Here is a 25,683-nt window from a genome sequence, read left to right on the forward strand (position 1 = left end):
TGCTGGGATTACAGGCTTGAGCCACCACGCCCGGCTCGAACTTTTGATCTTAAGTGACCCACCCGTCTCGGCCTCCCAAAGTGCTGGGATTATAGGTGCGAGCCACCGCACCCAGCCACTATTTTTAACAATGTAAGAGTGAACGTGTATGCATTGCCCACCGTCTGCTAGGCTATCTTAGGTTCTTTGCACATGAATGCTCTTAAAACTCACCCCAAGCAGTAGGTGTCCCTATTTCACAGATGAAGAAACTGAGGCATGAGGTTACATCATTACTAAGCAGTCAAATCCGGCCCCAGAATCAGTTCTCTTAGCCACTACTCCATATGCTGTCTCTCTAGAGTTTTTAAGATCCAAAAACCCAGTAATTTACCATGTGAATCACTGGCCCCTTCCTTGAAATAAGCTACCAGGCATCCACATGGCTCCTAGCCATTATCAGATATATGTTCTGTCCTGTTACTATAATGGTTATTATTCGCTCCTGCTTACTGGGTGCCTACTATGTGACAAACACTGGGCTGAGAATTTCATGGCATGAATTCTCACAGCCATCCTAAGGAGAACATGTCATATGCTCTCCCTCCTAGACCTGAAACTGAACTTTAGGGAGTTTACATGACTTGTGAAAGGTGGTACGACTAGGGCTGTTGAACTGAGCTGAGAACTCAGTTCTGAACTCCATGTTCCACAGAAGGGGCCCCGCCTCATGGACTGATTGAATGCAGAAGAACTAGTTAGCTGGCCGGGCACGGTGGCTCACACCTGTCATCCCAGCACTTCGGGAGGCCGAGGCGGACAGATTGCCTGAGCTCAGGAGTTTGCGACCAGCCTGGGCAACCCGGTGAAACCCTGTTTCTACTAAAAATATAAAAAAAAAATTAGCTGAGTGTGGTGGCATGCGTCTGTAATCCCAGTTATGTGGGAGACTGAGGCAGGAGAATTGCTTGAATCTGGGAGGTGGAGGTTGCAGTGAGCCAAGATTGTGCCACTGCACTCCAGCCTGGGTCACAGAGCACGACTGTCTCAAAAAAAATAAAAGAAAAGGAAAAAAAAGAACTAGTTAACCACCTCCATTGTGATGATGGTGTCACGAATATCTGCATAGTGCAAACTCATCAAATTGTATATATTAAATATATGCAAGGTTTGTATATCAATTATACCTCAAGCAAACTGTTTTTAAACAACTAATTAGAAAGAGATTCAGCATTGAACGTAAGCATTAGAGATGCAGAGCAAATCTGTGTCCCTAGTTTTAGAAAAGGAGCATGATGGTAAGCAGTGGTGGCTCATGACTGTAATCCCAACACTTTGGGAGGCTGAGGCAGTAGGATCACTTGAGGCCTGGAGTGGAAGAGAAGCCTGGACAATATAGTGAGACCCCATATCTACAAAACTTTTTCAAAAAAGAAAGTAGATCAGAAAGTTGGGCTTTGTAGGCCGGGCGTGGTGCCTCATGCCTGTAATCCCAGCACTTTGGGAGGCCAAGGCAGACGGATGACTTGAGGTCAGGAGTTCAAGACCAGCCTGGCCAACATAATAAAACCCTGTCTCTGCTAAAAATACAAACATTAGCCAGACGTGGTAGTGGGTGCCTGTTGTCCCAGCTACTTGGGAGGCTGAGGCAGGAGAATCACTTGAATCTGGGAGGCAGAGGTTGCAGTGAGCTGAGATCGTGCCACTGCACTCCAGCCCGGGCAACAGAGTGAGACTCTGTCTCACAAGGGGGAAAAAAAATAGCTGAGCTTTGTTATTAAAGAAATATAAATAAAAATTTTAAAATAAAAAGCATGATTTTAGGAGAGTGTGAGGAAAAACAGTCCTCTGAATCCTTCAGGAATAGGACGACGTTCCCTTTGCTTTAGGAAAGGCTTCACGGACCTCAGCCTAATCGAATTTGATCCTGTGAGTCATTCTTTTTTATTTTTTGAGACGGAATCTCACTCTGTCACCCGGGCTGGAGTGCAGTGGCGCAGTCTCAGCTCACTGCAAGCTCCGCCTCCCAGGTTCACACCGTTCTCCTGCCTCAGCCTCCCGAGTAGCTGGGACTACAGGCGCCCGCCACCGTGCCCAGCTAATTTTTTTGCATTTTTAATAGAGACGGGGTTTCACCGTGTTTGCCAGGATGGTCTCGATCTCCTGATCTGCCCACCTCGGCTTCCCAAAGTGCTGGGATTATAGGTGTGAGCTACTGCGCCCAGCCAAGTCATTCATTAAAAAAAATTTTTTTTACTATACTTTAAGTTCTGGGGTACATATGCAGAACGTGCAGGTTTGTTACATAGGTATGCACATGCCATGGTGATTTGCTGCACCCATCAACCCATCATCTACGTTAGGTGTTTGTCCTAATACTCTCCCTCCCCTTGCTCCCCAGCCTCCGACAAGCCCCGGTGTGTGATGTTCCCCTCCCTGTGTCCATGTGTTCTCTTGTTGAACTCCCACTTATACATGTGAACGTGCGGTGTTTGGTTTTCTGTTCTTGTGTTAGTTTGCTGAGAATGATGGTTCCAATCCAAATGCCCATCAGTGATAGACCGCATAAAGAAAATGAGCCATTCATTTTGGCTTACAGTTTTCCCAGGATAGGACCTGAATAACCACAGGTTTGTATCACTCTTTAATGTCTGCGTCCTGAATTCAATTGTAAACCCCCTGAGGGTGGGACCGCACCTGTCCCACATGCAGCTGTAGCTTCCGGGAGCCTCCTTTGTGAGGCCGCAGAATTCTACAAATGTAGACAGGACCCTATTCCAAGGAGACGCTCTTCCCTCTCCAGCTTAAGGCGTGTGAATAGCACTATGTTGAATCAGGACTTAATCGGTGTTTTAATGGGGAACGAGCATCTGAGATACTTGGAAATACAACATGTGGAAGTGGAGTCCAATGTTGTGAAGCTTCTATGCAAAGCGCTGAGATCCCCCCGGTGCCGTCTGCAATGTCTCAGGTAAGATTTGAGACGGTGGGTAGAGCGGGAATCGGGGTACCGGGATGGTCTTTTCAGGGGTGGTGTTGAGAGGCTCAGTTTCCCTCTCTTTTCTTTGATCTGTTGTTGGCTTTGTTCAACTTTAAAAGTACAATTTGGGCCAGGCATGGTGGCTTATGCCTGTAATCCCAGCACTTTGGGAGGCCAAGGCGGGAGGATCACGAGGTCAAGAGACCAGCCTGGCCAACATGGTGAAACCCCATCTCTACTAAAAGTACAAAAAATTAACTGGTGTGGTGGCAGGCTAATCTCAGCTACTGTAATTATGGGCTGTAATCTCAGGTACTCAGGAGGCTGAGGCAGGATAATCGCTTGAACCCTGGAGGTGGAGGTTGCAGTGATCCAAGATCGCACCGCTGCACTCCAGCCTGGGTGACAGAGCGAGACTCAGTCTGAAGGAAAAAAAAAAAAAAAGTACTATTTGACCATGTTCTAGATCCATCTGATACCAGGAAACCTGAGCCCCAGCAGTGAACTGGAGCACCTCCTACTGGATTGTAAAAGCTGGATATTTTCTAACTTTTTATTTTAATTTTTGTGAATACATAGTAGGTGTATATATTTGTGGGGTACATAAGATGTTTTGGTTCAAGCATGCAATGTGAAATAATCATGTCTTGGAGAATGGGAGATCTAGCCCTTCAAACATTTATCCTTTGTATTACAAACAATTGATTTATACTTTTAGTTATTTTGGAAAGCACAATTTATTATTAACTATAGTTCCTCTGTTGTGCTAGCGAATACTAGGTCTTATTCTTTTTTAACCTGTTAACCCGTTTATGCCTAAGGCTGCAATGTTTTGAAATTTTTCAATCAGACCTTGGCGATGACCTTGAGCAGTGAGATGTAAATGACTCCCACGTGCTTAGTGTTCCAATAATGGAACACTAGGAATAAATGGTTTTAACAGTCCTGACCTTCCCCTGCTCTCCACCCTCCCACTACCCTTCCCAGCCCCTGGTAACCATCCTCCTACTCTCTATGTCCATGAGTTCAATTGTTTTGATTTTTAGATCCCACAAATAAGTGAGAACATGTGGTTTCTCTTTCTGCGCCTGGCTTATTTCACTTAACAGAATGATCTCCAGTTCCATCCATGTCATTGCGAATGACTGAATCTTACTCTCTTTCGTGGCTGAATGGTACTCCATTGTGTATATGTACCACATTTTCTTTATCCATTTATCTGATGGACACTTAGATTGTCTCTGAATCTTAACTACTGAGAACAGAGCTGCAACAATCGTGGTAGTACGTACATCTCTTTGGTTAACTGATTTCCTTTTCTTGGGGTATATACCAGCAGGGGATGACTGGATTACATGCAGCCTGCAAGAGCTGATTTTTCATCATTCGATGATTTCATGAGCCAGTTGTTAAACAATGTTTTTAAAAATGAAATCATAGGCTTACAAATATATTAAACAACAAAAGTCATAGAGAATCAAAATGCATTGTTTCCTAATTATTGTATGGTTCATTATTATCCCTGCTAGGGTTCAGCAAACTTTTTCTATGACAAGCCAGATAAGAAACATTTTCGCCCTCTGGGGCCATGCCGTCTCCGTCCTGATGGCTCCTCTCTGCCATTGCAGTGCCAAGGCTGCCAGAGTTCGTAGGTAAACAAATGGATACAGCTATGTTCCAATAAAACTTTATGTATACTGAAACGTGAATTAACATAATTTTCATATGTCACAAAATATTCTTCTTTTAATCATTTTTTAACCATCTAAAAATTTTTGTGGGAGCTGGACACGGTGGCTCACGCCTGTAATCCTAGCCCTTTGGGAGGCTGAGGCGGGTGCATCACCTGAAGTTGAGAGTTCAAGACCAGCCTGGGCAACATGGCGAAACCCCGTCTCTACTAAAAATACAAAAATTAGCCGGGTGTGGTGGTGCGCACCTGTAATCCTAGCTACTCGGGAGGCCAAGGCAGGAGAATTGCTTGAATCCGGGAGGCGGAGGTTGCAGTGAGCCGAGATTGCTCCATTGCACTCCAGCCTGGGTGACAGAGCAAAAACTCCATCTCAAAAAAAATAAAATAAAATAGGCCAGGCACAGTGGCTCATGCCTGTAATCCCAGCACTTTGGGAGGTCGAGGCGGGTGGATCACCTGAGGTCAGGAGTTTGAGACCAGCCTGACCAACATGGTGAAACCCCGTCTCTACTAAAAATACAAAATTAGCCAGTTGTGGTAGCACATGCCTGCAATCCCAGATACTCAGGAGGCTGAGGCAGGAGAATCACTTGAATCCAGGAAGTGGAGGATGCGGTGAACCGAGACTGTGCCGTTGCACTCCAGCCTGGGCAACAAGAGCAGAACTCTGTCTCAAAAAAAATAATAATAAATAAAATAAAATAATATTTTATTTGAAAACATTCTTAGTGGATAATGCTGTAGAAAACCAAGTGGCGCTCCAGAGGAGGCCCACGAGCCACCGCTTGCCAGCTCCTGACCACTGCCTTGGTCAGGATAGACCGCTGCCGCCGTCTACCGTACCCATTTGGTGGAAACAGGATGTCATGGGGCACTGCTCTGCACCTCCTCCCAGCTCCTCACTCAGTGACCTCCCACTGTGAGCTGAAAATCAGCCATGGCAGAGGCATTTACACCACAGACACTGGCAAACACTGCACATCAGGACTTCCTTCTCCAGAATGGCAGTGGTTAAACATTTACTGCCATGCCCCTACTCAGACTCTACTTTTTTGGTTTGTTTATATTCATAGTTTTTAGGATACAGGTGGTTTTTGGTTACATGGATAAGTTCTTTAGTGGTGATTTCTAAGAATTTAGTGCACTTGTTACCCAAGTAGTGTACTCTGTCCCCCTTATGTAGTCTTTTATCCCTCACCTCCTTCCAACCTTCACCCCAACCACAAGTCCCCTGAGTCTATTATATCATTCTTATGCCTTTGCATCATCATAGCTTAGCTCCCACCTGTAAATGAGAACATACAATGTTTGGTTTTCCATCCCTGAGTTACTTAGAATAATGGCCTACAGCTCCATCCAAGTTGCTGCAAGAGACATCATTTCATTCCTTTTTCATGACTGAGTAGTATTCCGTGGTGTGTATATACCACATTTTCCTTATCCACTCTTTGGTACTCAAGTGGGTTCCATATCTTTGCAATTGTGAATTGTCCTGCTATAAACGTGCATGTGAAAGTGTCTTTTTCACATAAAGACTTCTTTTCCTTTGTGTAGTTGCCCAAAGATCGAATGGTAGCTCCACTTTTAGTTCAGACCCCACTTTCCAGCCTTTCCATGTGTGAACCTTCTCTCAACAGAATTTGTATGACCTCTCGTTTTGTTTTCATCTGCCATCATTGCTCCTTTACATCCAACAGAGCTGAATGTAGCTTGGATGATCTCTGCATTTCATTGCCTTTCTTGAACAGAACAGAAAGCTCAGGTGACTAGAACCTGGAGGGTGGTAAGCACAATGCCTCACTGAATGTCTTTATATGAACAGCCCACCTTGAGGCCGAAATCCAGCCTGAGAAGACAGTGGCCGTGAGACTTAGGAAAAATTCCCAGACGTCACTGAATCTAAGTTCTTCACCTTGATGATGACTGGCAAATAAATGCACAAAGTGTGAGACAGAAGTAAGCATTGAGGTCTACTGCACAGCAGGGTGACTCTAACTAATAAGAATGTGATATATCAAAGTTGCTAAAGGAGTAGATTTTTAACATTCTCACTGCCAAAAAAATTAAGTTGGTGAGATGATGGATATGTTAATTAGCTTGATTGACTCTTTCTATAATGTACACATAAATGAAAATATTACATTGGACCCCATAAATATACACCATGATCATTTTTCAGCCAACTTGTTTTGAAATTTGTGTTTCAAGGAGCTGAATGGAGAGAGTTAGAGCTCAGTCGTTATTGTAGTCCAGTTGATGACAACCCCAAGAGTGGGTTGTTTTCTGCTGATGACTTGGTAGGAAGTTCCTGAGCTTGGTGCAGGTGTGCTGGCTGGAAAGTTGGAAATAGTCCCCCGAGGCTCTGCTGTGAAGACCGAGATGTGAGACAGTGGGATCCAGGAGGCTCTACAGGTACCATTTTCCCCAGAGCCTCAGCTCAGTATTTGTGTCTGGCTTCTACAGGTTGGAAGACTGCTTGGCCACCCCTAGAATTTGGACTGATCTTGGCAGTAATCTTCAAGTTAACAGACATCTAAAGACTCTCATACTAACAAAAAACTCCCTGGAGAACTGTGGGGCATGTTACCTGTCCGTGGCCCAGCTGGAGAGACTATCGTAAGTCTTTCTGGTGGCTGTGGTTGTGGTTGTGGTTGTGGTGGTGGTGGTTGTTTGGTAGATTTAGTGCTTCTGTGAGAAAAGCAGTCATAGGGAAGGTACATGTGTAGGAGCAAATGTAAGTCTTGTGATTGATGTAATTATATAGATAGGTCAGTAAGGGTCCAGCCAAGAATGAAAGAGAAATAACATGTCTACATAAAAGTATGGATTTATACCTAATATGCTATAATATATCAAGCATAATGAGTCCTATGTATCCATCATCCCGTTTATGAAATAGAAGTCATCAGTTCTGTTTTCCACTGTCCTCACTGGTTTTATCAACCCTGCCCCTGACCCCACTATGATGACATATTTAATCCGGCTGATCAGGCTCCTTAATTTATGTATAGTATTAATATTACTACCCATGTATCCTTAAACAGGCATCACATCATTTTGCATTGCTTTGAATTTTACATAAAAGGGCCAGGTGCGGTGGCTCACGCCTGTAATCCCAACACTTTGGGAGGCCGAGGCGGGCGGATCACCTGAGGTCAGGAGTTTGAGACCAGCCTGGCCAACATGGTGGAACCCCGTCTCTACTAAAAATACAAAAATTAGCCAGGCATGGTGGTGTGCACCTGTAATCCCAGCTACTCAGGAGGCTGAGGTAGGAGAATTGCTTGAACCCGGGAGGCAGATGTTGCAGTGAGCCGGTATCTCACCACTGCACTTCAGGCTGAATGACAGAGTGAGACTCCGTTTCAAAAAAAAAAAAAGGATTTTACATAAAAGCATCACCTGTGATGTGTTTTTTTTTTCCTTATCTATATCTTAGTGTTCATCTGTTGAATTGCTTCTATGTTAATTCCTCTTCACTACAGAATGATATTGATATGAATATCCAAGAATTTAGTTATTCATTCTACTCACAGTTGAGGTTTGAGCTGCTTCCAATTGTTGGCTGCATACAGAGAAACACACACACACACACGCGCACATGCACACACGTTGTGATGAGCATTCTAAGAACAGAATTGCTGGGCCATGGTGAGTATTCATCTTCAGTTTTTCTGGGTTTGTTTCCAGCGTGTACCAATTGGCCAGAGCAATGGGTATGAAAGTGCCCCTAATTCCAAATTCTTCTCCAAGTCTTGTTATTATCAGTATTTTTGTTACTGTTGCTGACAATCTGTTGGGCAGGAGATGGTACCTTATGGTTTTAATTTGCATTTCCTTGATTACTAGTGACTATTTTTTTATCATCTGACTTCATCTTAGTTTCTCTAATTTGCATGTCTTCCCATGTATTTAATGTGTCTTTCCTTTATTATAACTTCGGAAATTATGTCTCTTCTTAGGCCATCTCCATGTCTGCTATTTGTTCTTTGATTATTGGTGGTCTCTTTCTCTTCCCTCTTAATCCCATATATTTATTTTCTATGTTTTAATTTTTTTTTTTTTTTTTTTTTGAGACAGAATCTTGGTCTGTTGCCCAGGCTGGAGTGCAGTGGTGTGATCTCAGCTCACTGCAAGCTCTGCCTCCTGGGTTCAAGTTATTGTCCTGCCTCAGCCTCCTGAGTACCTGGGTAGCTGGGATTACAGGTGCCTGCCACCATGCCCAGCTACTTTTTGTATTTTTAGTAGACATGGGGTTTTGCCATGTCGGCCAGACTGGTCTTGAACTCCTGTCCACAGGTGATCCACCTGCCTTGGCCTCCCAAAGTGCTGGGATTACAGATGTGAGCCACCGCACCTAGTCTTTTTTTTTTCAGGTTTTAATTTTTATTTCAATAAGTTTTGGGGGAACAGGTGGTGTTTTGTTACATAAACTTTTTAGTGGTGATTTCTGGGATTTTGGTGTACCCAACACCCGAGCAGTGTACACTGTACCCAATGTATAGTCTTTTGTCCCTTGCCACCCCCCCCATTTCCCCTGAGTCCCCAAAGTCCTGTGTATCATTCTTATGCCTTTGTGTCCTCATAGCTTAGCTCCCACATATAAGTGAGAACATACTATGTTTGGTTTCCATTCCTGAGTTACTTCACTTAGAAAAATAGTCTCCCACCACGCGTGGTGGCTCACGCCTGTAATCCCAGCACTTTGGGAGACCAAGGCGGCAAATCACGAGATCAGAAGATCGAGACCACGGTGAAACTCCATCTCTACTAAAAATACAAAAAATTAGCCAGGCTAATTTGCGGTGGTGGGCACCTGTAGTCCCAGCTACTTAGGAGGCTGAGGCAGGAGAATGGCATAAAACCAGGAAGTGGAGCTTGCAGTGAGCCGAGATTGCACCATTGCACTCCAGCCTGGGCAACAGAGTGAGACTCCGTCTCAGAAGAAAAAAAAGAAAAATAGTCTCCAATTCTACCCAGGTTACTGCAAATGCCATTATTTTGTTCCTTTTTTATGGCTGAGTAGTATTCCATGGGGTGCATATGTATATGTGTGTGTGTGTGTGTGTGTGTATGTATCACATTTTCTTTATCCACTCGTTGATTTATGGGCATTTGGGCTGGTTCCATATTTTTACAATTGCAAATTGTGCTGCTATAAACACGTGTGTGCAAGTATCTTTTTCATATAATGACTTCTTTTCCTCAGGGTAGATACCCAGTAGTGGGATTGCTGCATCAAATGGTAGTTCTACTTTTAGTTCTTTAAGGAATCTCCACACTGTTTTCCATGGTGGCTGTACCAGTTTACATTTCCATCAACAGTGTAAAAGTGTTACATTTTCACCAACACCTATTTTTTTAATTGTTTTATTATAGCCATTCTTGCAGGAGTGAGGGGGTATCTTATTGAGGTTTTGATTTGCATTTCCCTGATACTTAGTCATGTCAAGCATTTTTCCATTTGCTTTTTGGCCATTTGCATATCTTCTTTTAGGAATTGTCTATTCATGTCCTTAGCCCACTTTCTGATGGGATTTTTTTTTTCTTGCTGATATGTTCTTTGTAGATTCTGAATATGAGTCCTTTGTCAGATGTATAGATTGTGAAGATTTTCTCCCACTCTGTAGTGTTGCAGGAAGTCAGGGACCCTGAATGGAGGGACCTTATGCAACCATAACAGAAGAACATAAATTGTGAAGATTTCATGGACATTTATCACTTCCCCAATCAATACTCTTATAATTTCCTATACCTGTCTTTACTTTAATCTCTTAATCCTGTCATCTTTGTAAGCTGAGGATGTATGTCACTTCAGGACCTGTGATGATTGCGTTAACTGCACAAATTGTTCGTAAAGCATGTGTGTTTGAACAATATGAAATCTGGGCACCTTAAGAACAGGATAACAGAAATTTTCAGGGAACAAGGGAGATAACCTTAAAGTCTGGCTGCCTGTGGGCTGGGCAGGATGGAGCCATATTTCTCTTATTTCCAAAAATGGGTAAGAGAAATATCTTTGAATTCTTTCCCTGGTAAGGAATATTAATAATTAACAGCCCTGGGAAAGGAATGTATTCCCAGGGAGGTGGGGAGGGGGCCTCTAAAATGGCCACTCTGGGGGTGTCTGCCTTATGCAGTTGCATATAAGGGATGAAACATGCCCTGGCCTCCTGCAGCTCTCACCAGGTTTGCTAGGATTAGGAAATTCCAGCCTGGTAAATTCTAGTCAGACTGATTCTCTGCTCTTGAACCCTGTTGAGATGTTTATCAATGACAATGTGTGCACAGTGGAACATGGAAGTTCATTAGTAATTCTAGTTTCACCCTGACCTTGTGATCTTGCCCTGACCTTGTGATCTTTTGTTGCCCTTGAAGCATGTGATCTCTGTGACCCACACCCTATTCGTACACTCCCTCCCCTTTGAAAATTGCTAATGAAAACTTGCTGGTTTTATGGCTCAGGGACCATCACGGAACCTGCCGACATGTGATGTCTCCCCTGGTCACCCAGGTTTAAAATTTCTCTCTTTTGTACTCTTTCCCTTTATTTCTCAGACCGGCTGACACTTAGCAAAAATAGAAAAGAACCTACGTTGAAATATCGGGGACTGGTTTCCCTTGATCCTGTGGGCTGTCTGTTAACTCTGCTGATTATTTCTTTTGCTGTGCGGAAGCTTTTTAGTCTAACAATTTTATTGATCCCCAATTTCTTCACCTCACCATTCCCATATCAAAGCTGCTGTCCTTTACTTTAAAGCTTGGAAGTCCTAAGTGGTGATGACAGAGGTATGAGGATGCTTCTGCATTCAGAGGGAGAGCCCCGATTGAGATGATCACCCTTCTGTGTGAGACAAAGAACCCTCTCCATTTAGTCATCTGTGTGCTTCTCTCCCATAGGATAGAGAACTGCAACCTTACACAACTTTCTTGTGAAAGCCTTGCCTCCTGTCTCAGGAAGAGTAAGATGCTGACCCACCTGAGCTTGGCGGAAAATGCCTTGAAAGATGAAGGGGTCAAGCATATTTGGAATGCCCTGTCACACCTGAGATGTCCTCTGCAGAGGCTGGTGTAAGTTCCAGAATGTTTTCTTCTTGGAACTTCCTGGAGCAGAACAGGGTGATGAAGAGAACCTGTTATATGTTCATTTATGTCACATATTTATTAGGTGCCTACTGCATGTTAGGCATGGTGCTGGTACTGAGGGGAAAAGCATAATAAAAAGGAGGGTTATTATTTCTGATTCAGAGGCAAATGATCTAGAGGCAGAGTTCTCAAACTGTGTACCAAGATACCCAGGAGTGAACTCAGAGGGACTGCAGGGTATTTTAAATTTAAGGAATATTGACATCTATCTGTTCATCACTGTAAGAATGACCACCTTGAGGTGTAAGAATTGAAGAAAGAGGAAAGAAACACAAAAGGTGTCTTGACAGTTAAGGACAGGTTTATTTTAGAGAAAACAAACCTAAGAGGGGCTTCTGGCTGAGTTAGGTTAGAGCTACACTCTCTTATAGACTAAGAGTTTTTAAGGATTCAGGGTGGGAGAGTTTATCAGAGGCTTGGACTGCTTCTGTGACTCTTGGTTGTGCTTATCTGGGAGGGAAAGTTGTGTGTCTGTTCCCATATATCTTCCTGCAGCTGCAGGCATATCCACTGAGTCTGCTTTTACCTTCCCTGTCTTAGTGCACCTGAAGGGAAAGGAATGTGCTATTAAGGCCTGCTGTTTTACTGGGGCTCATGGTATGAGGGTGGAGTTTGGCAGTTACCTGAGAGACTTTCCCCCCCAACCTCCCTCTGTGCCTGAGCTGTCTTATCTGTGTTTTACTGTCTGCTCTTTATAGCCACTTGTAATTAGGAGAGAAGTGATTTCCTTGAAATGCATGAGGCTAGAAAGGGAGCTGGAACTTAAAGTAGTAGTGTCTGTCCAAGATGACGATGTTCCTGCTCTGTCACAAGGCAGTTCATTTTCATAGCTTGAAATCAGCCATGGCAGAAGTGTTTGTACCATGGAAACTGGCAGTCACTACACACTAGGGCTTTTGTTTGTTTGCTCTAGAGAGCTGGTTTACTAGGACATCACTGAACCATAACCATTGAATCCGCCTCTTTGTTTCTTGTCTCACATGAGAATATGAGCTGCTAAAAGGCAGGAGCCCTAATTCCTGCCTTTAATTCCCATCCCCTAATTCAATGCCCAAAGCATAGTAAATCTCAGCAAATGATTGTGAGAGGCATGAGGTGGTGCAAAATAGCCCCGAAACATCGATACTTTTAGCTTCCCGAAAAGAAGCAGGGAAGGGTGCCACTGCTTTGGAAAGCAGCTGTGGCGGTTCCTCAAAAGGTGAAACACAGACTTAATCTGTGAGCCATCAGTCCCACTTGTAGGTATATCCACAAAAGAAATAAAAACCCACCTCCACATGAAAACCTGCACACAGTTCACAGCCGCATTATTCATAATACTCATAATACCCAAGACCTGGAAACAACCTGGGTCTGTGCCCTGATGAAGGCGTAAAGAAAATATGGTGTATTCACGTGATGGAATGTTATTTGTTAAATGAAATACTGATTCATGCTACAACATGGACAAATCTTCAAAATATTGTGGTAGATGAAGCTAAACGCAAAAGGTCACATATTGTATGATTCCATTTAAATGACTTGCCAAAAATAGGCAAATCCAGAAAAAGAAAGCAAATTAGTGGTGTTAGGGTAGGGGTAGGTTGAGGGAAGAAGGGAGAAGTGGCTTCTAAAGTGTCCAGGGTTTTCCTTGAGGGGTGACAAAAATATTCTAAACTGAATTTACGAAAATATTCTAAAATTGTGGTGATGATCGTACAACTTTATACATAGACTGAAAACCAATGTTTGGTACACTTTAAATGGGTGAATTGTGTGGTATATTAATTGCACCTTGGTTATGCTGTTATGCAAAAACAAAAAACAAACAACAAACAAATGAAAACAGAACACAAAAACAAAGAAGTAAAACCTAAGGGTGTTTTCTTTTTTTTTTTTTTTTTTTTTTTTAACCTGTGTTTCTTTGCAGGCTGAGAAAGTGTGACTTGACCTTTAATTGCTGTCAGGATATGATCTCTGCACTCTGTAAAAATAAAACCCTGAAAAGTCTTGACCTGAGTTTTAATAGCCTGAAGGATGATGGAGTGATTCTGCTGTGTGAGGCCCTGAAGAACCCTGACTGTACATTACAGATCCTGGAGTAAGTGGCCCCTCATCTCCTCCTATGAGATCAGGAGAAATTGTATATAAGCATCTCTCAGGATGGAATATATAACAGGGAAGTGCTGTCTTTTTAAGTTTCTGGATCGTTCCCTCCATTGAATTGGAGAACTGGGAAGCTTCTGAGCAGTGGTTCTCAAAGTGTGGATCAGCAGCAGTTTCGCCTGGGCAGGACAAATACAAATTTTGGGGCCCCACTTCGGACCTAGGAAATCAGAAGCTCTGAGGGTGGGATGCAGCAATCTGTGTTAACAATTGTTTTAGAAAATATTCTTCTAGTTGAATAAAAGATAACAGAGTTTGTCAGTTTTAGACTGATACCTGATATGATTGGTCTTCTGAAATTGAATTTTATACTTAGGAGATATATACACACACATATGTATATAAAGATACATATATACATATATACATATATAAAGATACGCATATACACATGTACATACCTACATATATAAGATACGCATATACACATATATGTACCTACGTATATAAAGATACGCATATACACATACGTACCTACGTATATAAAGATACGCATATACACATATACATATATATGTATATAAAGATACATACATGCATATCTATACACATATATATGTACAGACACATAGATACTTATTTTATAGATATCATTTATATGTATATACTTATTTTATATATTATACATATAAGTATATGTAAGCATATATAAATAAATATATTAAAATATATATAAAATATGTAAATATACAATATGTTATATATTATATACTTTTTAATTCTTTTTTTATTATTATGCTTTAAGTTCTAGGGTACATGTGCACAACATGCAGGTTTGTTACATATGTATACATGTGCCATGTTGGTATGCTGCACCTGTTAACTCGTCATTTACATTAGGTATATCTCCTAATGCTATCCATCCCCCCTCCCCCCACCCCACGACAGGCCCTGGTGTGTGATGTTCCCCACCCTGTGTCCAAGTGTTCTCATTGTTCAATTCCCACCTGTGAGTAAGAACATGCGGTGTTTGGTTTTCTGTCCTTGCAATACTTTGCTCAGAATGATGGTTTCCAGCTTCATCCATGTCCCTAAAAAGGACATGAACTCATCCTTTTTTATGGCTACATAGTATCCCATGGTGTATATGTGCCACATTTTCTTAATCCAGTCTATCATTGATGGACATTTGAGTTGGTTCCAAGTCTTTGCTGTTGTGAATAGTGCTGCAATAAACATACGTGTGCATGTGTCTTTATAGCAGCATGATTTATAATCCTTTGGGTATATACCCAGTAATGGGATGGCTGGGTCAAATGGTATTTCTAGTTCTAGATCCTTGAGGAATTGCCACACTGTCTTCCACAATGGTTGAACTAGTTTACAGTTCCACCAACAGTGTAAAAGCATTCCTATTTCTCCACATCCTCTCCAGCACCTGTTGTTTCCTGATTTTTTTAATGATTGCCATTCTAACTGGTGTGAGATGGTATCTCACTGTGGTTTTGATTTGCATTCTCTGATGGCCAGTGATGATGAGCTTTTTTTCATGTGTCTGTTGGCTGCATAAATGTCTTCTTTTGAGAAGTGTCTATTCATATCCTTTGCCCACTTTTTGATGGAGTGGTTTGATTTTTTCTTGTAAGTTTGTTTAAGTTCTTTGTAGATTCTGGATATTAGCCCTTTGTCAGATGGGTAGATTGTAAAAATTTTCTCCCATTCTGTAGGTTGCCTGTTCACTCTGATGGTAGTTTCTTTTGCTGTGCAGAAGCTCTTTAGTTTAATTAGATCCCATTGGTCAATTTTGGCTTTTGTTGCCTATGCTTTTGGTGTTTTAGTCATAAAGTCTTTGCCCATGCCTATGGCCTGAATGGTATTGCCTAGGTTTTCTTCTGGGGTTTTTATGGTTTTAGGTCTAACATTTAAGTCTTTAATCCATCTTGAATTAATTTTTGTATAAGGTGTAAGGAAGGGATCCACTTTTGGCTTTCTACATATGGCTAGCAAGTTTTCCCAGCACCATTTATTAAATAGAGAATCCTTTCCCCATTTCTTGTTTTTGTCAGGTTTGTCAAAGATCAGATAGTTGTAGATGTGTGGTCTTATTTCTGAGGGCTCTGTTCTGTTCCATTGGTCTATATCTCTGTTTTGGTATCAGTACCATGCTGTTTTGGTTACTGTAGCCTTGTAGTATAGTTTGAAGTCAGGTAACATGATACCTCCAGCTTTGTTCTTTTGGCTTAAGATTGTCTTGGCAATGCAGGCTCTTTTTTGGTTCCATATGAACTTTAAATTAGTTTTTTCCAATTCTGTAAAGAAAGTCATTTGTAGCTTGATGGGGATGGTATTGAATCTATAAATTACCTTGGGCAGTATGGTCATTTTCACAATACTGATTCTTCCTATCCATGAGCATGGAATGTTCTTCCATTTGTTTGTGTCCTCTTTTATTTCGTTGAGCAGTGGTTTGTAATTCTCCTTGAAGAGGTCCTTCACATCCCTTGTAAGTTGGATTCCTAGGTATTTGATTCTCTTTGAAGCAATTGTGAATGGGAGTTCACTGATGATTTGGCTCTCTGTTTGTGTGTTATTGGTGTATAGGAATGCTTGTGATTTTTGCACATTGATTTTGTATCCTGAGACTTTGCTGAAGTTGCTTATCAGCATAAGGAGATTTTGGGCTGAGACAATGGGGTTTTCTAAATATACAATCATGTCATCTGCAAACAGGGACAATTTGACTTCCTCTTTTCCTACTTGAATACCCTTTATTTCTTTCTCCTGCCTCATTGCCCTGGCCAGAACTTGCAACACTATGTTGAATAGGAGTGATGAGAGAGGGCATCCCTCTCTTGTGCCAGTTTTCAAAGGGAATGCTTCCAGTTTTTGCCCATTCAGTATGATATTGGCTGTGGGTTTGTCATAAATAGCTCTTATTATTTTGAGATATATCCCATCAATACCTAGTTTATTGAGAGTTTTTAGCATGAAGGGCTGTTGAATTTTGTTGAAAGTCTTTTCTCCATCTAGTGAGATAATTATGTGGTTTTTGTCTTTGGTTCTGTTTATATGCTGGATTACGTTTATTGATTTGTGTATGTTGAACCAGCCTTGTATCCCAGGGATGAAGCCAACTTGATTGTGGTGGATAAGCTTTTTGATGTGCTGCTGGGTTTGGTTTGCCAGTATTTTATTGAGGATTTTTGCATCAATATTCATCAGGTATATTGGTCTATAATTATCTTTTTTTGTTGTGTCTCCGCCAGGCTTTGGTATCAGGATGCTGTTGGCCTCATAAAATGAATTAGGGAGATAGGGAGAATTCCCTCTTTTTCTATTGATTGGAATAGTTTCAGAAGGAATGGTACCAGCTCCTCTTTGTACCTCTGGTAGAATTCGGCTGTGAATCCGTCTGGTCCTGGACTTCTTTTTGTTGGTAGACTATTAATTATTGCCTCAATTTCAGAACCTGTTATTGGTCTATTCAGGGATTCAACTTCTTCCTGGTTGAGTCTTAGGAGAGTGTATATGTCCAGGAATTTATCCATTTGTTCTAGATTTTCTAGTTTATTTGCGTAGAGGTGTTTATAGTATTCTCTGATGGTAGTTTGTATTTCTGTGGGATCAGTGGTGATATGCCCTTTATCATTTTTCATTGCATCTATTTGATTCTTCTCCCTTTTCTTCATTAGTCTTGCTAATAGTCTATCAATTTTGTTGATCTTTTCAAAAAATCAGCTCCTGGATTCATTGATTTTTTTAAGGGTTTTTGTGTGTGTGTGTGTCTATCTCCTTCAGTTCTGCTCTGATCTTAGTTATTTTTTGCTTCCTGCTAGCTTTTGAATTTGTTTGCTCTTGCTTCTCTTGTTCTTTTAATTGTGGTGTTAGGGTGTCAATTTTAGATCTTTCCTGCTTTCTCTTGTGGGCATTTAGTGCTATAAATTTCCCTCTACACACTGCTTTAAAAGTGTCCCAGAGATTCTGGTATGTTGTGTCTTCATTCTCATTGGTTTCAAAGAACATCTTTATTTCTGCCTTTATTTTGTTATGTACCCAGTAGTCATTCAGGAGCAGGTTGTTCAGTTTCCATGTAGTTGAGCGGTTTTGAGTGAGTTTCTTAATACTGAGTTCTAGTTTGATTGCACTGTGGTCTGAGAGACAGTTTGTTACAATTTCTGTTCTTTTACATTTGCTGAGGAGTGCTTTACTTCCAACTATGTGGTCAATTTTGGAATAAGTGTGATGTGCTGCTGAGAAGAACGTATATTCTGTTGATTTGGGGTGGAGAGTTCTGAAGATGTCTATTAGGTCCGCTTGGTGCAGAACTGAGTTTAATTCCTGGATATCCTTGTTAACTTTCTGTCTCGTTGATCTGTCTAATGTTGACAGTGGGGTGCTAAAATCTCTCATTATTATTTTGTGGAAGTCTAAGTCTCTTTGTAGGTCTCTAAGGACTTTCTTTATGAATCTGGGTGCTCCTGTATTGGGTGCATATATATTTAGGATAGTTAGCTCTTCTTGTTGAATTGTTCCCTTTACCATTATGTAATGGCCTTCTTGGTCTCTTTTGATCTTTGTTGGTTTAAAGTCTGTTCTATCAGAGACTAGGATTGCAATCCCTGCCTTTTTTGTTTTCCATTTGCTTGGTAGATCTTCCTCCATCCCTTTATTTTGAGCCTATGTGTGTCTGCACATGAGATGGGTCTCCTGAATACAGCACACTGATGAGTCCTGACTCTTTATCCAATTTGCCAGTCTGTGTATTTTAATTGGAGCATTTAGCCCATTTACATTTAAGGTTAATACTGTTATGTATGAATTTGATCCTGTCATTATGATATTAGCTGCTTATTTTGCTCATTAGTTGATGCAGTTTCTTCCTAACATTGATGGTCTTTACAATTTGGCATGTTTTTGCAGTGGCTGATACTGGTTGTTCCTTTCCATGTTTAGTGCTTCCTTCAGGAGCTCTTGTAAGGCAGGCTTGGGGGTGACAAAATCTCTCAGCATTTGTTCGTCTGTAAAGGATTTTATTTCTCCTTCACTTATCAAGCTTAGTTTGGCTGGATATGAAATTCTGGGTTGCAAATTCTTTTCTTTAAGAATGTTGAATATTGGCCCCCACTCTCTTCTGGCTTGTAGAGTTTCTGCTGAGAGATCCGCTGTTAGTCTGATGGGATTCCCTTTACAGGTAACCCGACCTTTCTCTCTGGTTGCCCTTAACATTTTCTCCTTCATTTCAACTTTGGTGAATCTGACAATTATGTGTCTTGAAGTTGCTCTTCTTGAGGAGTATCTTTGTGGCATTCCTGTATTTCCTGAATTTGAATGTTTGTCTGCCTCACTAGGTTGGGGAAGTTCTCCTGGGTAATATCCTGAGAAGTGTTTTCCAGCTTGGTTCCATTCTCCCTGTCACTTTCAGGTACACCAATCAGACATAGATTTGGTCTTTTTACGTAGTCCCATATTTCTTGAAGGCTTTGTTCATTTCTTTTTACTCTTTTTTCTCTAAACTTCTCATCTCCCTTCTTTTCATTCATTTGATCTTCAATCACTGATACCCTTTCTTCCACTTGATCGACTCGGCTACTGAAGCTTGTGCATGCATCATGTAATTCTTGTGCCATGGTTTTCAGCTCCATCAGGTCATTTAAGGACTTCTCTACACTGTTTATTCTAGTTAGTCATTCGTCTAATCTTTTCTCAAGGTTTTTAGCTTCTTTGTGATGGGTTTGAATATCCTCCTTTAGCTCAGAGAAATTTGTTATTACCAATTGTCTGAAGCCTTCTTCTCTCAACTCGTCGAAGTCATTTTCTATCCAGCTTTGTTCCATTGCTGGTGAGAAGCTGTGTTCCTTTGGAGGAGAAGAGGTGCTCTGATTTTTAAAATTTTCAGCTTTTCTGCTTTGGTTTCTCCTCAACTTTGTGGTTTTATCTACCTTTGGTGTTTGATGATGGTGATGTACAGATGGGGTTTTGGTGTGGATGTCCTTTCCATTTGTTAGTTTTCCTTCTAACAGTCAGGACCCTCAGCTGCAGGTCTGTTGGAGTTTGCTGGAGGTGCACTCCAGACCCTGTTTGCCTGGGTATCACCAGCAGAGGCTGCAGAACAGCAAATATTGCAGAACGGCAGATGTTGCTACCTGATCCTTCCTCTGGAAGCTTCGTCTCAGAGGGGCACCCGGCTGTATGAGGTGTCAGTTGGCCCCTACTGGGAGGTGTCTCCCAGTTAGGCTACTTGGGGGTCAGGGACCCACTTGAAGAGGGAGTCTGTCCATTCTCAGATCTCAAACTCCGTGCTGGGAGAACCACAACTCTCTTCAAAGCTGTCAGACGGGGACGTTTAAGTCTGAAGGAGTTTCTGCTGCCTTTTGTTCAGCTATGCCCTGCCCCCAGAGGTGGAGTCTACAGAGGCAGGCAGGCCTCCTTGAGCTGCTGTGGGCTCCACCCAATTTGAGCTTCCCAGCTGCTTTGTTTACCTACTCAAGCCTCAGCAATGGTGGGCGCCCCTCCCTCAGCCTCACTGCTGCCTTATAGTTCGATCTCAGACTGCTGTGCTAGGAATGAGTGAGGCTCCATGGGTATGGGACCCTCCAAGCCAAGCGCGGGATATAATCTCCCGGTGTGCCGCTTGCTAAGACCACTGGAAAAGTGCAGTGTTAGGGTGGGAGTATTCTGATTTTCCAGGTACCGTCTGTTATGGCTTCCCTTTGCTAGGAAAGGGAATTCCCTGACCCCTTGTGCTTCCCAGGTGAGGCAATGCCCCACCCTGCTCTGTGGGCTACACCCACTGTCTGACAAGCCTTAGTGAGATGAACCCAGTACTCAGTTGGAAATCCTGAAATCACCCGTCTTCTGCGTCGCTCACGCTGGGAGCTGCAGACTGGAGCTGTTCCTATTCAGCCATCTTGGAACCTCTCTCATATATTATATACTTATATATTATATGTTATATATTTATATATACATAATTTATATTATATAAATATATATTTATATATATATTTAAAATATTTATATTAATTACATTAATATATTTATATATGAAAATATATAATGTATATATTTCCCTGTTTTTTATGGTCTCTTTGCTAACATGTATACCAGCCAGTGATATAAAAGCATTCATTCTCTTTTTAATTCTTTGGTTACCTTTAGTATTTGCAAAAGATTTGTAAACATCTCTCATGATCAGAAAATGAAACTAATTTTGCCTCTTTCAATCCAAATTTTTTGCTCGCCATTAGTATAATCTTGGTATTTAATCTAGCTCGTTTAAATTATTGTCTTATAGTACACCTTTCATTTCTAGGATTAGTTTGGATAATGGTGTTCATTTTTGTTGATGATTTGCTTCTCAAATTAAATTCAGTATGAATCACTGCCAGTCATGATTCTTTGACTCCTCAAATCTAGTTTGGGTTTTAAATGTTGATTTATCTCTTAGATTGAGTGAAATATATTTTCAGGTAGAAAAGAACTTTCTATACCTGAAAGTGTTTATGCAGTATTTTCTAAGTCTTTGCTTGTATGACATTATTTTTTTAATCTATTTTCGGCCATGAGCAGTAACTTGGCTCAGTATAAAATTCATGGACCCTATCCATCTTAGTCTGTGTTCTCTTGCTTATAACAGAATACCTGAAACTGCATGACTTATAAACAAAGGGATATGGAGGCTGAGAAGTCCAAGGTGGAGGGGCTGCATCTGGTGAGAGCCTTAGTGCTGGTGCGGACTCTCTGCAGGGTCACTAGTGAGTCACTGGGCATGTTGTATATGGGCTCAGATCTCTTTCCCTCTTTATAAAGTCACCCATCCCACTCCCATAATAACCCATTAACCCATTAATCTAATAATCCATGAATTTCACTCTTTGTTCAAGGACTCTCATGGGCCGGCATTGTATTGATGACACACGGCACCTCTTTGAGACATGGTTGAAACAATATCACGCATTCCTGTTAGTGTGATTTTTCGGCTGTAAGCCGTCACGCCAGCTGAGCTCTCAGATGAGTCATGATGACTTCTCTGCTGTCTGTTTCTGTGTCACAGGCTGGAAAACTGCCTGTTCACCTCTATCTGCTGCCAGGCCATAGCTTCCATGCTCTGTAAAAACCAACATCTGAGACATCTGGACTTGAGCAAGAATGTGATCGAAGTTGATGGTATTCTGACCTTGTGTGAGGCCTTCTCAAGTCAAAAGAAGAGAGAGGAGGTCATTTTGTAAGTCTCCACTGGGTTCCCTGTGCAAAACCAATCACCCAGGAGAAGCTCCTTGTAAAAAAAATGAGATGCTGGGCTGGGTGTGGTGGTGCATGCCTCTAATCCCAGCACTCTGGGAGACTGAGACAGGCAGATCGCTTGAGTCTGGAGTTCAGACCAGCCTGGGCAACATGGCAAAACCCTATCTTCTACTAAAAAATACAAAAATTAGCTAGGCATGGTGGTGCATGCCTGTAGTCCTAGCTACTCATTAGGCTGAGGTGAGAGGGTCACTTAGGCCCAGGAGGTTGAGGCTGCGTGAGCTGTGATCACACCACTGCGCTGCAGCCTGGGCAACAGAGTGAGACCCCGACTCTAAAAATGGAAAGTGAGATGGTGGACCTGGAATGCGATTGTTTCCCATGTTGCTACCATTCTGCTTTTGTTTCCTGGGGATTTATAGTTCCCTCCGCGTAGCTGTTCAAACCCCCAACTCCCACTTTTACCTAAAGGAACTGTTAACTGGGATTCACCTGTCTGATATCTTCTTTCTTGTCTTTATCTTCTCTTTTCTTCATTTCTTCACCTTTTCTTCCTGAACAACTGAGTTTGATGTTGCCACTTACCAGCTACGGAGCAGTGAAAAAGTCAATCTTTCTGCGCCTTGATTTGCTCATCTATAAAACTGAAATGGTGTCTTTCCCCATGGAGATTTAATGATGACTGAAAGAAAAGTCACACATACACACACACGGCACTTAGCACAGTGCCTAACACATGTTCTCAACCAGTGGTGGGTTCCAGGTGAAGGCTACAATTTTCCTGGTGTATTAGTCATCTATTGCTATGCAACGAGTTACCTCAACGTTTAGTAACTTAAAGCAATATAAAGGCGTATTGTCTTACACAATTTCTGAGGGTCAGAAATAGGACAGCGATATGACTGGGTGGTTCTAGCTCGTGGTATCTCCTGAGGTCTCAGTTGAGCCATTGGCTAGGGTTTGATGACGGCTGTTGAATCTGCTTCCAGGCTCACTTGTGTGGCTGTGCACTGTGGGGCCTCAGTTGTTCTCCAGGGAGTTGCTCATGACATTGCAGCTGGCTTCCTCCAGAACGAGAGGCAGAGAGAGGCAGAGGCAGAGGGAGACAGTGGCACAGAGAGATGACTGACAGCCCAAAACAGAGTCACAGTCTTTTATTACTTAATCTTGAAAGTGACATCCCATCACATCTGCCTTGTTCTATTGGCCACACAGTCTAGCCCTGGTCCAGTGAGAGAGGGAGCGATCCAAGGGTGTGATTTACAGGAGGAGGGATCATTGAGGCTGTCTTAGTTGAACCCCAAGGCACTTCAAATTCATTCCTGAGCTCCCGAGAGCACCCCTATTCATTTTGACCAACTGCATGGGGCCAGGGTGGTCTCCTAGGTGGTAAATTTCTGTTCTAGAGGTTTTGCCTCCTTGTTTCAGGGCTGCAAAGGAAAACCAAATGTAAGAAAACAAAACCTTGTTTTTATCCTTCCCAGGGAGAAGAAAGACAGTAACGAAGTGGATATGCTGGCAAGACTGGAGGGCCCTCCAGTGGGAAGGGACTTCCTGAAGATAATACAGGACTGGAATTCTTAGCGCTATGGTGAAGCAATAGGGATGAATCGACCTGGACCCTCTGGCGACGGATCTGGTGGTCCTCTGGGTATTTTTTTCCTAATGAGAAATTGGGAAACAGTTGCCTATTTTGTGGGCTGTCCTGAGTCTGGAATGGCTCCATTCATTCTGGGAACTGGTGTAGGGCATGACCTCCAAATAACCCCATCAATGTTACGGAGTGTCATGTGTTAACACATAGATTAGTCACTGTACTGGGGCACCAAGATAAGGCGAGTTCAACCCACATCTACTCCTGGCTACCAAAATGTCTTTGAATATGTCATGTAAACATCTCCTCTTGGAGCTATGTCTTCATATCTTCAAGGGTATTAGAAAATTTTAATTAAAAATATGCATGAATGCAATTGGAAATTTTTTAGAGTGTGATTTATTTACCGGTAGACTGGTCCATCAACTGTTAAGGAAGAAACCTGTTCCTTTGCTTGTCTGGGGAAAGTGTGCACAAGGAACTTCTAAGGAAGATAATAAATGTAGCAAGTACTGGAAAAAGGAAACCACCTCGTGTTTAAGGAGCTCTAAAAATGAAGTGTAACTCTTAACTTTTTAAGGTCCTAACTAACTACTATACTCTTAAATTTGTTATGGCACCATTTAGAGCTCAAAGATCTAGAAAGCAATCACAATTTTTTTTTTCTTCCCTTCTGAAACAGCCATCTTTTTACAATGTAACAATCAGGTATCATTCAGGTTGGTTTCTTTCTTTTCTTTTTATTTTATTTTATTTATTTATTTTTATTTATTTATTGTTTTATTTTTTTGAGACAGTCTCACTCTGTGGCCAGGCTGGAGTGCAGTGGCACCATCTCAGCTCACTGCAACCTCCATCTCCTGGGTTCAAGCGATTCTCCTGCCTCAGCCTCCTGAGTAGCTGGGCCTACAGGCATGCACCACCATGCCCAGCTAATGTTTTTGTATTTTTAGTAGAGACGGGGTTTCAGCATGTTGGTCAGAATGGTCTGGATCTCTTGACCTCGTGATCTGCCCCCCCCTTGGCCTCCCAAAGTGCTGGGATTACAGGCGTGAGCCACTGTGCCAGGCCCAGGTTGGTTTCTTAATTCTGAAGAAATTTTATTTCAAAAGCCAGAGGAGTTGGGGTCCTCAACCTCAACCCCAGCAATCCCACTGCTAGGTATATACCCCAAATAAATCAGTAAATCAGAGAGATATCTGCAGTTCCATGTTTATTGCAGCCCTGTTCACAATAGCCAAGGTTTGGAAGCAACCTAAGAGTCCATCAACAGATGAGTGGATGAAGAAAACATGATACTTATACACAATGGAGTACTATTCAGCCATGAAAAAGAAACCTAAGTGTAGAAACAATGGTATCATAGAAACAGCACACTGGTACTCAGGTATTGTTTTCTAAGTACTGTTTCTCATTAAAGGAACCAAGAATCTTCAGAGAAAGAGCTGACTCCACAGTTGGTGCTGGGAATGTACAGAATGGGTCTGGAACATCTTGTGTCAGAAGTAAGACAATGCTCAGAGAACCATGGGGGCCAGGCCAGTGGTTCGCACCTGTGCTCTCAGCACTGTAGGAGGTTAAGGTGGAGGGCTGCTTGAGCCCAAGAGTTAGCGACCAGCCTGGGCAACACAGGGAGACCCCATCTACATTAAAAATGTTTTACAAATCAGCTGGGCCTGATGGTGCATGCCTGTGATCCCAGGTATTTGGGAGGCTGACGTGGGACAATCACTCGAGCCCAGAGGTTCAAGGCGGCAGTGGGCCATGATGCATCACTGCACTCCAGCCTGGGCAACAGAGAGAGACCCTGTCTCTGAAAAATAATAATAATAATGGGGACATAGCAATAGGAACAAGGAGCCTGATTGAATGAGTTCTCACTGGCCAAATCTGGAATAATTTAATCATCAAACTAAACAATGGTAGAAATGTGGATGGCAGTTATGAGACCTCAGTTCTTGT

General features: G+C 42.1%; 1 protein-coding gene across 1 annotated transcript in view; it reads left to right on the forward strand.

The window, feature by feature from the left end:
• Positions 1–24,104, forward strand: part of NLRP8 (NLR family pyrin domain containing 8) — a 40,976-nt gene extending 16,872 nt beyond the window's left edge. Inside the window, exons 5-10 of the mRNA XM_074024835.1 lie at positions 2,783–2,950; positions 7,116–7,268; positions 11,553–11,723; positions 13,708–13,878; positions 21,937–22,107; positions 23,612–24,104. Coding sequence (XP_073880936.1) covers positions 2,783–2,950; positions 7,116–7,268; positions 11,553–11,723; positions 13,708–13,878; positions 21,937–22,107; positions 23,612–23,711 — 934 coding nt within the window. The 3' untranslated portion in view covers positions 23,712–24,104. The remainder of the gene's footprint in view (positions 1–2,782; positions 2,951–7,115; positions 7,269–11,552; positions 11,724–13,707; positions 13,879–21,936; positions 22,108–23,611) is intronic.
• The last annotated feature ends 1,579 nt before the right edge of the window (positions 24,105–25,683 follow it).

Source organism: Macaca fascicularis, chromosome 19 (genome assembly GCF_037993035.2).
Source record: "Macaca fascicularis isolate 582-1 chromosome 19, T2T-MFA8v1.1".
NCBI classification, from domain to species: Eukaryota; Metazoa; Chordata; class Mammalia; order Primates; family Cercopithecidae; genus Macaca; species Macaca fascicularis.